We start from the raw sequence: 15785 nt of genomic DNA, 5'->3' as shown, positions 1-15785 counted from the left end.
ATATAAGAAATTAACTGTAGACATCTAGAAATGCAACTACTGCAATGGTAACTTTCAAGTCTAAAAGAGCACCCTGCCTCTTTCGGACAGCACCCAGCACCTTTTTGGCAGCACCTTGCCCTTTTTGAGCTCTAGAAATAACACTAAGATGTGAAAAAACAAGAGCTGTCCATAAGACAGCCAAGCTCGACTATTCGAAATATTGTCACAGAAGCTGGAAATTATTACCCAAAATGTTAAATATCAAAAGAGTTTTAAGTTCAAAAGGGGACATATCAGAGTTATGGGACTTGATGCTATCAACTAGTTTTATAACCCCGAAGAAACATGTTAAGTTTCAATTCAATATCTGCATTAGTTTTGGGGATAGTAACTTGCATGTAAAACTTTAACCAGAATTTTCTAAGTCCAAAAGGGGGCATAATTTGCTCAAAATACATGTTAAGAGTTATGGAACTTGACCCAGTGAGGTAGGTAATTGATCTAGAAAAAGAATAAATAAGTTCCAAATCTATATGCCTTTTAGTAATAGCTGTATGTACTTGCACGCAAAACTTTAACCAGAATTTTCTAAGTCCAAAAGGGGGCATAATTTGGCCAAAATACATGCCAGAGTTATGGGACTTGACCCAGTGAGGTAGGTAATTGATCTAGAAAAAGAAAAAATAAGTTTCAAGTCTATATGCCTTTTAGTAATAGCTGTATGTACTTGCACGCAAAACTTTAACCAGAATTTTCTAAGTCCAAAAGGGGGCATAATTTGGCCAAAATACATGCCGGAGTTATGGGACTTGACCCAGTGAGGTAGGTAATTGATCTAGAAAAAGAAAAAATAAGTTTCAAATCTATATGCCTTTTAGTAATAGCTGTATGTACTTGCACGCAAAACTTTAACCAGAATTTTCTAAGTCCAAAAGGGGGCATAATTTGGCCAAAATGAAGGTCAGAGTTATGGGACTTGGTGCTATCAACTAGTTTTATAACCCCGAAGACACATGTGAAGTTTCAATTCAATATCTGCATTAGTTTTGGAGATAGTAACTTGCATGTAAAACTTTAACCAGAATTTTCTAAGTCCAAAAGGGGGCATAATTTGCTCAAAATACATGTTAGAGTTATGGAACTTGACCCAGTGAGGTTGGTAATTGACCTAGAAAAAGAATAAATAAGTTTCAAAGCTATATGCCTTTAAATGATAGCTGTATGTACTTGCATGCAAAAACTTAACCAAGGTGTGACGCCGACGCCGACGCCAGGGTGAGTAGAATAGCTAGACTATTCTTCGAATAGTCGAGCTAAAAAACAACAGAAATTAGTGTTATAACCAGTGTTCCCAGAAACCCCAAAATGGCAGTTTTTCACCCCCAGAAAGAATGGTACTTTGCACCCACAGTTTTGGAGCTGTTATATATCTCTTAGTGAAGGGGTGTAAAAGTCCAAGAAAAAACCCCCAACTTTAAATACCAGTGGGAACACTGATAACATAAACGCTTCAATAAGTTTACACGCTGACATGAGCACATTGCGAGATCTCCAGTTGCCATTCTGTGTATTGTTTACTTCTTTGATAAAATGAACACAACCAAAATATTATACTAAGAGTCTTTAAGAGTACATACTATAGAAGAAAAACGTATAACATGTACTGTATATACCAGAGATAGTCCAACTAATTTGACGTGATCCTAGGAAATATTGAGATATTTTTTTTCATATGGGCAATATCCCCATTCGCGTCAAATACTCAAATGACCAAAATAGTTGAAGCAACTTCTGATGAAATTTTCATCGCTGCCGACGCTTTACATGCTATAGGTTTAAATGTCGATTATTTCACGAATTGGCCATAAATTAAAATATAACTTACATGTATCGAAAGGGGATTCAATTCCTCATCAATCTATGTTAAAATTATCAATTATATAAATCATATTATTATATATTAAATTAAACCTTTGTTTTAATCAACGTTTACCGTGTGTTTACACTAGTACTAGTTTACATGCCATATAAAACCAATAACTTAACATGACTGTGTACTGTGATTTAACTTCCATTATTTTGGTCCTTCAAAGTTTAGACATTTAGATTGCCCATCACAAATATAAAACAATCTGAACGTCAAATTATTTTGACTAATACCCGAGACAACACGGCCATTCGAAGGCTTTAACCAAACAATTTACCTTACCTTTACCTTTGCGGGATCCAACTTAAAACTCAGATGCAATGATTGCCAATGATGTAACAGAAATTTTCGATTTTTGAATAAAAGGTCAAAACAAATATGATCCCTGTTTCTTGTATTCTCAGGGTTTCTCATATTCTCGTTATTTGCCTTCAAGTTGTCAAATAATTTACAACAAAGCGCAATTGCGACCGCGTAGCTCGCCTTACGGCAATGTGTAGGTGTAGGCGAATATAACAAAGGTGTGCCGAATGGGGCAAAGTGATGTAGCTGAAAAATTTTCCTCTCGTCTGGGCGCCGCCATTTTGTTCTACTTACGTCAAAGTCGGGAAAATTGTTTTTGTTTTTTTTTTAATTTTATATTTGAGTTACAGTCTCTATGTTCATTAGGTGTCTTTATTTTTAAAAAAGTTATGTTACGGAAATAATTTCAATTTTGCTTTTATTTTACAAAGTGCGTGTCCGTAGAGGACAGGTGCTCACAGGAAATGCTTTGTTGGCAGTGAATACAGAACTTCATTTGATTGCTGAGTATTATCCATCACTCAAAAATAATGCAAGAAAGATTTCCAGTTGGTAGAAAAAAATATGATTTTCTTTTAAAAGATCAAGCATTGGCCAGAAAAAGGGATAAAATGTCATAAATAAGCATAAAGCCATAAGAACGCCACAAACAGGTAATGGACTGTGACTCAATGCAGACTTGGAGCGCCGGTATAAATTACAGTCTCCGGTACATACCGGATTAACTAAATTTGAACGAAAATATCTTAAATGTATATATTTTGTAACCATGGTGATACTAACCCTAACCTTTAGTCAGCATTTTATGCATATTGTACACTAAATGCACGCGGACATGCAAAAATATGCATATTTTTGCCGTGCGCTAGAACTGATAATCACTTTCAGGCATGCGCAGAAGACTGCTCCAAGTCTGCAATGAGTTACACACCGGCTTTCCATAAATTTTGCAACGTATGATATTCACTGTTACAGGTATAATCAGGGGTTCCACTAGACCTGAAAACCCAAGAGTCCCAGGACCCTTGGGCCCAAATTTTGAAGGGTCCTTTTCCAAAATACAGGAGTCCTGTCCCAACACGTCCATATAATTGACTATATTTTTTTTAGTTATACCAGGAAGGTCTAATACGTATCAGTTGTTCCAGGAGATCTTTACCTAAGAAAACAATAAATCCAAGATCATGTTACAGCATAATAAAAATGTCAGTTTCAGGTCATATATTGTAAACTAATATTTATCAAAATTTATGTTATTTTGATTAGGTTTTTCTTCTATGTTTCATTTAATTTTTAATAACAGAACAGTGCTGTAACAATATAAAAAATGTATCCAAAATGTACTATCCGGATACTGTTACACTTTTGGAATGTCACCGGAAAGTAGTTTTTGCTCAGTTTACTTGGCAAACTAAGCTGAATCAGATATAGTTCCTTAAATAATTATGCTACTTATCATTAAAAACTGCATTGAAAGTCAGTTTTTTTCAAGGAATTTTGGAAATATGCTAATGACATCGGGTGTAATTAGACTCGTTAACGGACATTCTAATCTTATTTTTGCTTTCAAAATTCATCAAAATTTGTGAAGTTTCTTGTTGAAATTACGGTATGATCACTAAGCAATGGTCTAATTTAAGGTTTGCATGAATAAATCTTGCAGGGCACTTTTCACATGCTCGGTAATCAGCTGCTTACGATAATTTAATAATTGGCGCCTTTTTTGACTGTCCACAGGATCAATTAATTTCAACACTTCATTGATTCTTGTTACCTATGTGTACTCGCCGTGACGTAACTTGCTGATAAAAAAAACCAGCGAGGCATGTCTACAGGAGAAAGGGCGGGATTTAGCAGAATATCAAAGACAGGCGGGCATGACCGCGAGTGTTTATTTTGGAATACACGTGTCTATCGTGGAAATAGTTTTACTGAAGGAAATGAATGATAAGAGAAAGGATTATCAAAGGAAAATGCCTCCGGGTCCCGAAGGACGCACAGGCAAGTATCATGCCGGATCCTTTGAGCGTCTTCTGAAAATCTCCTGGGTCCGGACCCGGGGTCCCGGGTCAAATGGAACCCCTGTATAATGACACTAATTTTTTGTTTCTTTACAAGTGAATAGGTTCTCGGAATTGTTTTAAGAAGTGAATAGTTTCTTTGCCGTTTAAGCTACGCTCGCTCAGAGGCTTTGCCATTTTTTATATTATTTGTTATTTTCTAGACAGGAATGGTACAAAACCGACACTGAAAATTTCAAGTGATTTGAATGCATATTGACGAAACTATCAGCATTTTACTCAATTTTCGAAAAAAATCCTTATTTTTTTCTGGTGGTGTTAGCAAATTTGCCATAAATTATTGAATATGCAATTAATTGTAATTTTTCTTGATGTATATACTACAGAATATATCTTTTTATAACACAATGGTTATTTTAATGTTTTAAATTCTACAACTTATTTGTGATGAAAAGTCAAATCTAAATCCACAGGAATACGAGAAACTCTTGGTCCTTTTCTGCGGGTGAGGGTGGTATCAAATACAGTAACAAAATAATTAAATGGGATAATTTCAGTAATAGGGAGGTCAGACTATTTTTTTAAAGTCGGAAAATACACAAGTATTATACCTCGTTGGAAAGGCATTGGAATAAGAAACACAATGGTACATATTTCATTAAAATCTGACAAATGATAAAAAAATTATGAACATTTCAATTTTTTATAATTCTGTCCCTTTCTGCCGACATAAAAAGTGTCATTTGTATGACTAAAAAAGATAAATTTATAGCTTAATTGCATTCTAAACAATAACATACCACTTACATGAACAACTATTAAAATAATATACAAATAATAAAACAAGAGGGACAAGATGGCCCTAGCCTAGGTCGATCACCTGAGAACAAACCATAAATCACCATAACAGCGTAAACATGTTTGACCAATTGATTTCATGGAAAAAATATTCTGACCAATTATCATTAAAAATTGGAGCAAACATCTTGAGTATGAATAAGTATTTTCTTTGATTTGACCTAGTGACCTAGTTTTTGACCCCGTATGATCCATATTCGTATTTAGCCAGATTTTATCAAGGCCATCATTCTGACCTAATTTCATGAAGATCAATTGAAAAATACAGCCTCTATCGCATACACAAGCTAAATGTTGACAGAAGACAGACGAACGCCAGACATCGAGCGATCAGAAACAAACACCTGAGCATTGCTTAGGTGAGCTAAAAAAAAAAAAATTACCTTTTTATTTCAATGTTTTATACAAGAATTCAGTATGTGCTTTATTCAGCTACTTGAAAGATGGACATTTACTGTATTGAATTAAATAAGAAATATACATATCAATCTTGAGATGAAAATGTTAGTAAAAATAATTCAACGTTCTTGAAAGATTGTTTATATTTGTGACAGGCAATCTAAACGTCAAAACCTTGAATGACCAAATTAATAGAACATAAATCACAATTCTAAGCCATGTAAAGTTACCAGTTTTATCGCTTGTATAGACAAGGTAAATGTTAATCACTAGAGAATTTGTAATTTTGGATATTATTTGATATTTTTTACATAAATTAATCAGGAATTGAATTTTGTTTCGATACATGTAAGTTTTCTTTGAATTTATGACCAATATGTGAAATAATCGGCATTTAATTTAAACCAGTAGCATGTCAAGCGTCGGCAGCGATGAAAATTTTACCGGAAATTGCTTCAACTATTTTTGTCTTTTGACTGGACACGAATGGCGATTTTGCCCATATGAAAAAAGAGAAGAAAAACATGTCAATATTTCCTAGGATCGCGCCAATTTAGTTGGACTAATGAAAATTCATAATGCAAATATTAAAATTATAATTCATCTTACTGTAAATGGAATAACATTTTGTGAGTCAATGGTGTGAGTTGAAAGTTCTCAGAGTTACAGTCAAGGACAAAGGTTTGAAATATGAAGCCCTCTGATTCACAAACACGAACAAGTATCACAACCAGGCACTGTCATAGGAGTGAATTCTAAACTCTGGTAGCCTTGCACAGCTGTATAATATTGTTAAGACATCTGTACTGAATTTTGTGCTAAGATAAAGAACAAATAAGTGATTGGAAATAATAAAATTCATATGCAAAACAGCAGGGACATAAATACATTATTTTTGAAAACAGTAATATTCACGGTGTAAAGTACGTCCTTTGTAAAATTTACTATTTATATTATGTAAAAGTTACAATGAAAGCCTAAATTTATTAAATTTAACAACTTTCAGTGTTTTGTTTACATCGCGAAAACAGATTACGATGTCACAAAAAATCACTTCCGGTTATCGCGGGAACGTATATGCCAACTTTAAACTTCTTGCGCCAGCTTGCGCCTCACCTAAATCGGACAAAACAAGCATTTTTATCGACTTAAGGCGTTAAATCATTACTTATTTTTTTTCTAGACTTTTCTATTCACTATTTCCTTGCTTTTCAAGCTGATCAAAATAAGGCAATTTTGACCGCATACTGTGTTTTTTCTGTTGTTTTTTTTTTTATTTAAAAAAAACTTCTGACAGAGGGCGCTTCCTTCTCCAACAAGTGCGCGTGATCAGATTCAGAATCCAATCAAAACTAAGAATTTGACAGCTTTTCCAAGAAACCCACCGTCACAGTAACTTCCAAAATGGCGGCGCATAATAACGGTGTTGCAACAAATAAGTCAATATTTAAACGTTACTACCTATATTGAAATATATTGATTTAAATCAACTTTTAGCGCTAACTGTTAATTTGATATCTAATATGTATATCTAAACATCAATTTCTTCTATAGTAACTTTGTAAAGAGCTTTTACCGACATTTGAAAACACCTATCATTTACATGAAGTCAGATAGTAAATACATTAATAAGTCATACGCTGACCTCTCTATCAGTAACATTTTATGACTCCATCTATAAGACAAGTGAATTTTCTACAAAATAACACCCAAATGCTGTTTATGAAATGGTTAATCTGTTACTGGGAATAAAAGCAACCCCTTAGGCCCCCGAGAATATGAGAAAATAGGAGACATCAAAACACTGCTGCAGAGAAATGATACACAATGAAACATATTCAGTATGCAACTTTGGGATTCTCCAGGCTTCACAGAGCTATTCGCGAGTTTAAAATGGACCCATGTGTGTGCTTCAACTAAAACACCAACTATTTACCGTGTTTACGTTTGTCTTAATACACTGTTTCTATCATACCCCACCCACTATATTTTAATGAGCTATGAAAATATCACCGAAAAAGAAATAAAATATTTTTATCAATCGGCACAAAAATTAAGAATATACCTGGCTAAGGCGTTTGTATCCGTTTCCAGAATATTGCCAGTGCTCATGTGAAAGGAAAACAGAGCTCTTATTTGGAGCATTCCGAGGTTTTGTACGGAACATTTTTTTCTTTCTCGGCGGTAATATTTTTTCTGCGCACCTAGTTAGCGCATTCTCACATATCCGCTTACATCTAATACAAAAACTTTTGATTTCTTCTTGCAGGTAAATTATTGAAATTCTTATTTGTAATAATTTCCTGTATTCCTGGAGGATACCGATTTGAAATAACGTCCGGTTTATTTTAAACAAATGATTAATTTTTATTTGTTTAAGCGATATGTATGCTACTTCCGATCGTCTGCCGGAAGTTTTCGATCTACTGTTGCTACTGGCGAAGTGACGCTTTGGCTGATGGTCAGTGCGCGTTCAAAATAGTTGAATGAAAGAGAAAGTAAAACAAGACAGTAAACGGAAGTAATATTTATATAAATGATAATCTACTTTTATAAACGCACAAGTAATCTAAAGTGGCATTAACGTTTAACATTGCTACTCTACAGTCACGAAACGATAAAAGTCGATATACTACCTGTGATCACACAGAAAGACAAAATATTGGATATATTGGGATTTATTGCTCTTCTGTGTACTTTTGTGGATTATTACTTGCGTTATAATATAAATGTTACGTGTATGTAAGTTGTAACCAGCAATGAAACTAAAAAACTTTTTATCAAAATTATCTGTTTGGGAAGTAACTTATTAAGTAGACTGTGTTTGTGGAAAATGTGTGAAACAGACCACAGTTTAGACGACAGGGAAGTAACAAATTGTTTGATAGATCTCAGTGAAGTAGCTAAATATGTCACTGACAATAAATCAAAGGTTTCTAGAACCGCTATAAATGATTGGTCTGATGAAGGTATAGGATGGAAGAAATCTTATGAAAATGCTTTAAAAACAAATAATACTAACAATGTGAAAAAGAAACGAAATGTAGAGAGGTCTTTAACAGATCTTACTTATGGAAGTGGTTACTCGAACCAAAACCAGGGAGACGATTATTGGTCAAATAGCTCGACATTGCTGGAACATAAACCGGCAGTTAGATGTATTGGAGACGATTTGGAAACGTTTCCAATTCCACCATGGAAGTCCAATATAGAACAAGGTACATGCAGATATATACATGACAATGGTAGTTATAGGACATTAAAATTTATGTATGACGATAGAAAAGACTGGTACACTATGAGAAAGAAACGGCCAGAAAAAGTGTCAACTACCTGGCATCACACTTGTAAAAGAATGCAAAGAGAAATGAAGAGGCAGCTAAAGAAAGAGCTCGCCACTGCTGAACGAGAACGCGATAGAAATGTTAATTCAAAAAGCAGTCAGAGTAGTGTTATAGAAAGTGCTGAGCCCTCCGCGAGTGGGGAAGACACAGACACTCGGGCGACAACAAGCAGAAGTCTGATATCTGTTGATGAAAAGTTAGAAGAACGAAGTAGTCATCAACAACTTGAATTGTTCGTCGGCAGGGAACCTCTAAACAAAAATAAAGATGTTGCTGGGTCTGATCCTAAGCTTCCTAGTAACGAATATCACAGCAAGCACATTCATAGGAAAGAAACTCGCGTGAGAAGTACGCACTCAGACGGTGCTGTTAATCAAACAAGAAAAATGAAAACTATTCATGAATCAGAACCTGTTACACCAGTACCTCATTATTCTATACCTTCAGGTAGCCAGATGATAAAGTCTGCAAGTGATTTATTCATTGAAAATTTCTCTACAAGAATAAGTGCATTAGAGGACGAAATAAAGAAAGATTCGAAATGGTTACGCAAAAATGAAAATGAACTGACCAAAATACAAAGTAATCGCACTAAATATCGAGAAGTAAGTCGTTCTAATTTCAAAGAAGGCGGGACGGCTAGTATAACTCCGCGTGGTCCAGTGAGAACAGAACACCTTACTAGTGATATTTTTAGTGTCAAACCAATGGCTCACAAAGAACTGAGACCACTGGAAAAAATAAAAAGTGGTAATAAGACAAGTAATATTGGCCAAAACGGCGATTACATACAAAATGAGAAATATGGCAATACTCCAAACAGAAATAATTACAATAGTTTTACAAACGGCAATAACTTCTATTCAGATTTTGATAGAGGAACTAGCTATAAAGCTGCCGACGATATCTCCAACCAGGGTTTATTTAATACACTCACAGGTACAAAAATCAATACACAAAACAATAAAAAGACATCAAAAGGATTCTCAACGCCATCGACAATCACACTTTGTGATAACAGCTCAAATAGTGGAAATACTAGTCAACATGTTAACGACAAATCGGGAGATTCATACAGGTCAATACCAATTGTGATCGAAAAGAAACCAGACAAACGGGGAACGCTGCAAAACATTCCAGCGTTGCTGCCAGAAATATCAGGGAAGCGATTAGAACCCACAAGTGTTCCCCACAGGTTATTGTAATAATTTGACAGACTACTGTTATTTGGTAATGATTTATTTAGTCGCTTTATCGTCTCACATTTTCGGTACTGCTTGAATGATCCCATTCTCACCCATCAGAGGTTCGCCAAAATCCCGAGGGAGCCATGGTATACCTCTGGCATGGAATGATCCAAAACAACAAATAACCTTTCGACAGAATTGTCAGGATAGTCAAAAGCTTTTGTTTATAGTAACATAATAAGTGTAGAGCGAGACAAGAAATAGGTATGTAGATTTTTTTAAAGGATAAAAGATCTATATAATCAATGGATATTTATTAAAATCACGTAAATATTTGTATCAGTAAAACGCTTGGTTAAATTACATGGTGAATTTTGAGCATGTAAAAACAAATTTGTACTAAGAAAATCATTTCACTCTACACGTACTAGAGCTATGTTTTAAGAACATTCGACAGAAAGTGTATTTATCTTTGTTAAAATTTTATAACGCTTTATGAAATTTGGTAAGTATATATATATATATAAACAAAGTTTTTATTTCAATATCTAAACAGATAAAACAAAACTGATCATGGGTATACTTTATGACAGCAAAAAAAGAGATACGTCACTAAAAGGAAAAGATGTCTTTCCCATCAATATTTTTAAACAAGACTTAAACGCCCGCGTGCTATTGGTGGCGCTTTGAGGAGGCTGCGTTTCTTTGAACGTGGCTATACCTGTTGAATATTCATCCTTGTTCTTTTTACAGGTAGGAAACTATGTTAAAGGAATTCGAAAAAAAGTTATTGATTTCAGTCTGAAGATTTTTATGCCCCCGAAGGGAGGCATATAGTTTTTGAACCGTCTGTCGGTCTGTCAGTCTGTCGGTCTGTTCGCAATTTTCGTGTCCGGTCCATATCTTTGTCATCGATGGATGGATTTTCAAATAACTTGGCATGAATGTGTACCACAGTAAGACGACGTGTCGCGCGCAAGACCCAGGTCCGTAGCTCAAAGGTCAAGGTCACACTTAGACGTTAAAGGTCATTTTTCATGATGTGCATTCGTGTCCGGTCCATATCTTTGTCATCCATGGATGGATTTTCAAATAACTTGGCATGAATGTGTACCACAGTAAGACGACGTGTCGCGTGCAAGACCCAGGTCCGTAGCTCAAAGGTCAAGGTCACACTTAGACGTTAAAGGTCATTTTTCATGATAGTGCATTCGTGTCCGGTGCATATCTTTGTCATTCATGCATGGATTTTAAAATTATTGGGCATGAATGTGTACCACAGTAAGACGACGTGTCGCGCGCAAGACCCAGGTCCGTAGGTCAAAGGTCCTAAACTCTAACATCGGCCATAACTATTCATTCAAAGTGCCAAGGGGGGCATGTGTCATCCTATGGAGACAGCTCTTGTTTTTGTATGGATAAGGGGTATAACACCTGTCACTACACATACAAGGACATAAAATGAATTTAAGACAGATAAACGGTTCCGTCAACCAGAGAATACTGTATAAAATACAGTAAAGCTTTTAGATACAGAGGTTCAAAATGATGAAGGCTTACACATTTTTCCCCTTTAGTGACTTTTATGTTTTTGTAGATTAATTTTGTTTTATCTGTTTAGAGATTTAAATAAATCTTTTTGTATATGTTTATATACTTTCCAAATGTATAGTAAAGACATTCACGTTTCGATTCCTATTTTATTAGCGAATAAAATTTCAGGTAGCGAAACGCCATAATAAGATAGAAATTGCTCACAATTGGTGTGTTCTCTTAAGCAACCAAACTTTAACTGCCGTCTTCATATTTTGTTGATCAACAATTTTTACATATGCTCAGAATTATTTACATACAGTTTGATATCGAAACTTATTGGCAATGTTGTAACATTGGCAATGTATCACCCAAAGGAGATTCATATGCTAAACCTGTCGTGGATGGTGTGGTTGAAAACCTTTTTAAAAGTTGACTGTGTACATTAATTTAAGAACACATTCATTGTAATCGGTGCCAGTTCATTCTATTTTCCAAATCAAAACGAATATTATATAATTTGAAACTGTTAAACACACGTTCAGTCTCTAAATTCGATAATACTTCAAAGAAAACTTCGTATGAATAATTAATACACCGCCTGTTACATCTGCGATGTTCTGTGTAAACCTGAACTCTTATTGGAGTCTTACTTTGGTCTTGTATTGGTGCTATAGTGAGTTGACTAAATATTAGACTGGTTGACCAAGTGCTATAGTTAGTTAACTGAAAAATAGACTGGTAGACCAGGTGTTGCTGTTAATTGTCTAAATAGTAGGCTGGATGAACAGATGATACTATTAGTTAATTAGTCAGAATAACTTTTTTTAAGTCCAATTACCCTTGTTTCGTCAACACTGCTCAGGACTGTATTCAGTGGTTTGACAGTTCTTTGCCGCTGTGAATCTATGTTTTTGTTATCTACTAGTATATTCAAGCAAATTTTGAAAATATTAATTATTTGACGAAAATCATTCAGGAATAATATTCCATTGCATGCAACATTTTAAAAAAACAAATGAAGAGTACATGTACTAGTTACACACAATATTTCAGGTAATTCCAAATAGTTTTTTTATTATACTAATGCATTTTAGCGGTTTATACTGGTTTACTGTATATGTTTTCTTGTCTCATCATAAGTATTTATTGGATGTACATGTTGCTCAATGACTTGAAAACCCGTTTATATAAGGACATATACTAGTATCGTTAAAAATGCGATTTAAAATGGATTTGTTAAATATTTAAATGTGTAAAGTTGATGTTTCACAATTATATTTAAGAAGTGTACTTGAACAAAATATATTAAGCGTCTTTTTAAATTATATACATTGTATATGCAAGGTCATAACTTGGATTTATTTTAAACTTATTGTATATATCGATTTACCAACAGTGCTGAAATTTAAGTCATTAAAACCACTTTAAACCCTTCAGGTTAATCATGTATCAATTTATAGATTTTTATTTTTATGTTTGATAATTAGATTCAAAAACCATAATAATGCGTAAGGTATTTAACCTACAAATGCCACGACCAGGTGAAGACATTTGACGACGTCTGAATTTTAACAGGATAAAAAAAAACATTTATATTTGTAATATTATACTTTGTTTTTTTTTTGTATGAAACAGCGGTGTTTCCATCGGTCAAAGTCATGCCAAAGTTTTAGTATCCAACATGCATTACTGATACCCTAATTGCATCGTTAGTTACACATGAAAAGTGAAAATTGAGGCCTTACATCTCCAGGATATAACTGTATGTAGTTTTTGTTTTATTTACAATGATGCCTAACACTGGAAAGACTTATTAACTTGGTACGTGAACAATTCATTACATATTATTTTACGTGTAATTTCTGCTACAAGTTTATCTCGTAAATACCTACATATAGGAAATGTGGGTTAGTTATTGACACTCATTTCGTAACTGTCTTAATGTGTTTAATACCATGCACAGTAAGTGGTCGTCGACAAAGAGTTTCGGGGGTTTTTGAACAAGTGGGTTGGCCTAAACACCGACATTGTTAAATAGATATCATTTAATGAATATTGGCATAACTGATATGATCTCATTCTGTGTGATTTTTAACACTGTGACCAATCAGTATATACATGTAAACTGGAAACCTGAAAGGTCTAAACATGAGAGAGAGAGGTGTTATGACCAATTACACACGTCGTATAACATAAAACGTTTAAAATAAATAAATTTATTTGAAATAATGTCTGTAGTAGCTATATATTATGTTAAATATTTTCTTAGAAATGTCTATTTTTATGTATCACTGCAATACTGCAATATATTAAAAACTTTAAAAAAGTTATTGTAATTTTGTGTTTTCTCCATGTTAAGGCATCTAGTTCACCGAATGAAAATGTAAATTGCCATTTAACTAAGCTACGCGTAGAAATACATTAAACTTCGCACAGACCACAGACAGCGTACACTACATCTAGCTGGCTTACGGAAGGTCGGTGGTTCTACCCAGGTGCCCGCTCGTGATGAAATAATGCACGGAGGGGCACCTGGGGTCTTCCTCCACCATTAAAGCTGGAAAGTCGCCATATGACCTATCATGTGTCGGTGCGACGTTAAATCCCCCCCCCCCCCCCCAAAAAAAAAAACAAAAACAAAAACAAAAAACATCTTAATGTATGACGTGCCATGTTCACAACAATTATATAAGTGAGTACGGGTACGCTCTCCTTGGGAACCTAATTTTCAACATTAGATCCCAAGTTTTTTTCTCAAATCAATGCCATGACTGAAAATGAATAAGAAATTCTTACGAAATCAGTTTCTTTATATCATGGAACGGTCCTTGCTGAAAATGGATCGACGCTTTACATGGAGGACGAAATCATGCAAGAAACCAGCTGGTCAACAACAAGATCACGGTACAGGTTATACCTTTGACATGTATATTTAGAAATCGAATTTAAAATGGAGCGATACGTGATTTGTTTTCTTTTTAATTTATTTCTTGATATTCTGCCATCTCCAAAATTTAGGTTTGCTGTTTATTGTCATGTCCAACGTAGATTGATTTTTGCAACATTTGAAAAGGGTGTGTAAGAGCCTACTTCAAAAAAGTACCAGCCATGATTAATTATCAAATGTAATAAGTACATGATCTTTATCACTTAATCGTATTGATTTTGTAACTCAAGGGCAGATTAGGAACTTTTGTTATTTAGTTATTTACGATTTGACCTGTATTGATAAATTGAAAGAACGCCGTTATTTGATATTAGAATTACATAATTGCTTTTCAACAAAACGGAACTAAGTTGACAAAGTACATGTTTCATATCTGCTCTTTATTGATAAGAAAGAAAACGTGCATAAGAATTAATGTTATTTTGTGCGTTTCTAGACGGGTATAAAGTACATTGGGACATCTTGCAGGCTGAGAATCGTGCTATCGATTCTAAAATTATTTGCAAGAAGTCCCAAGGTGGTCCATGCACCCGCCCAAACACACAAAAATAACATTCATCAAAGTTATTTTTACATTGTTTACAGTTTTTCTTGCAAAAAAAGTTGTTTTCTTATTAAGAGTATTGGAAAAAACAAAATTACTGTTACGCTATCGATATTTCAAAAGCAAAGAGATAAGAAAAATCTCTGCGTTACGTTGTAATTCGCTCATAAAATTATTTCCAAGCTTACAATGAAATAAAAAGTATATGAAGTATATACCATTGTATTTTTCATAATTTAGAATGTATTAAGAGAGAAGCTGTTTTATTTAATCAGTGTTGATGATCAAGTGGAAGTAAACGTTATGTTGGCATACCATAAACACCAGAATGACATTCCAAAAATGCTTTAATATACCAATGGCTAGCCGTTTCAATTTTTCAGCTAACATTTTTTCCGTGTTGTGTAGCATGTTTGTTGGTGTACATTTGTGGTGTCCATTTCTTAATGCTTTTGGTGATGTATTGTATGAAGTAAGACACCTTGTTCATAGAATATTTAGTAAAATACCTGTTGTAAATGCAGGTTATTTAAGTATAATTAGATGAGATGTGTTGTTTTCTGGCTTTATTCAATGCTTTCTGGAGCTCTACACTTACCTTGCATTGTTTAATTTACCTGCATACCTGAAGAAATATAGGCTTAGAGTCTATTAAATAAATGAACAATACAGAATAGAAGAATATCAAAATAATAACTGCCTTACAAATATTTTCATTTTGAATTTACTGACAATTT

General features: G+C 34.2%; 2 protein-coding genes across 6 annotated transcripts in view; one reads left to right on the top strand and one right to left on the bottom strand.

Annotated features, from left to right (window-relative positions):
• Positions 1-7710, bottom strand: part of LOC123548598 (short transient receptor potential channel 4-associated protein-like) — a 70778-nt gene extending 63068 nt beyond the window's left edge. For all 5 annotated transcript variants that reach the window (XM_053546110.1, XM_053546112.1, XM_053546113.1 and 2 more), the window contains exon 1: positions 7556-7710. In XM_053546110.1, the coding sequence (XP_053402085.1) occupies positions 7556-7657 (102 nt within the window). In that variant the 5' untranslated portion in view covers positions 7658-7710. The remainder of the gene's footprint in view (positions 1-7555) is intronic.
• Positions 7711-7801: 91 nt separating this feature from the next.
• Positions 7802-13887, top strand: LOC123550041 (uncharacterized). Its single transcript, XM_045338479.2, has one exon. The coding sequence runs from the start codon at positions 8324-8326 to the stop codon at positions 10037-10039; it is 1716 nt and encodes a 571-aa protein (XP_045194414.1). The 5' UTR covers positions 7802-8323; the 3' UTR covers positions 10040-13887.
• Positions 13888-15785: the final 1898 nt, after the last annotated feature.

This window comes from Mercenaria mercenaria, chromosome 6, assembly GCF_021730395.1.
Source record: "Mercenaria mercenaria strain notata chromosome 6, MADL_Memer_1, whole genome shotgun sequence".
In the NCBI taxonomy this organism is placed as follows: domain Eukaryota; kingdom Metazoa; phylum Mollusca; class Bivalvia; order Venerida; family Veneridae; genus Mercenaria; species Mercenaria mercenaria.
Note: the sequence above shows the minus strand (reverse complement) of the source record. Positions and strands in the feature narration are given on the sequence as shown.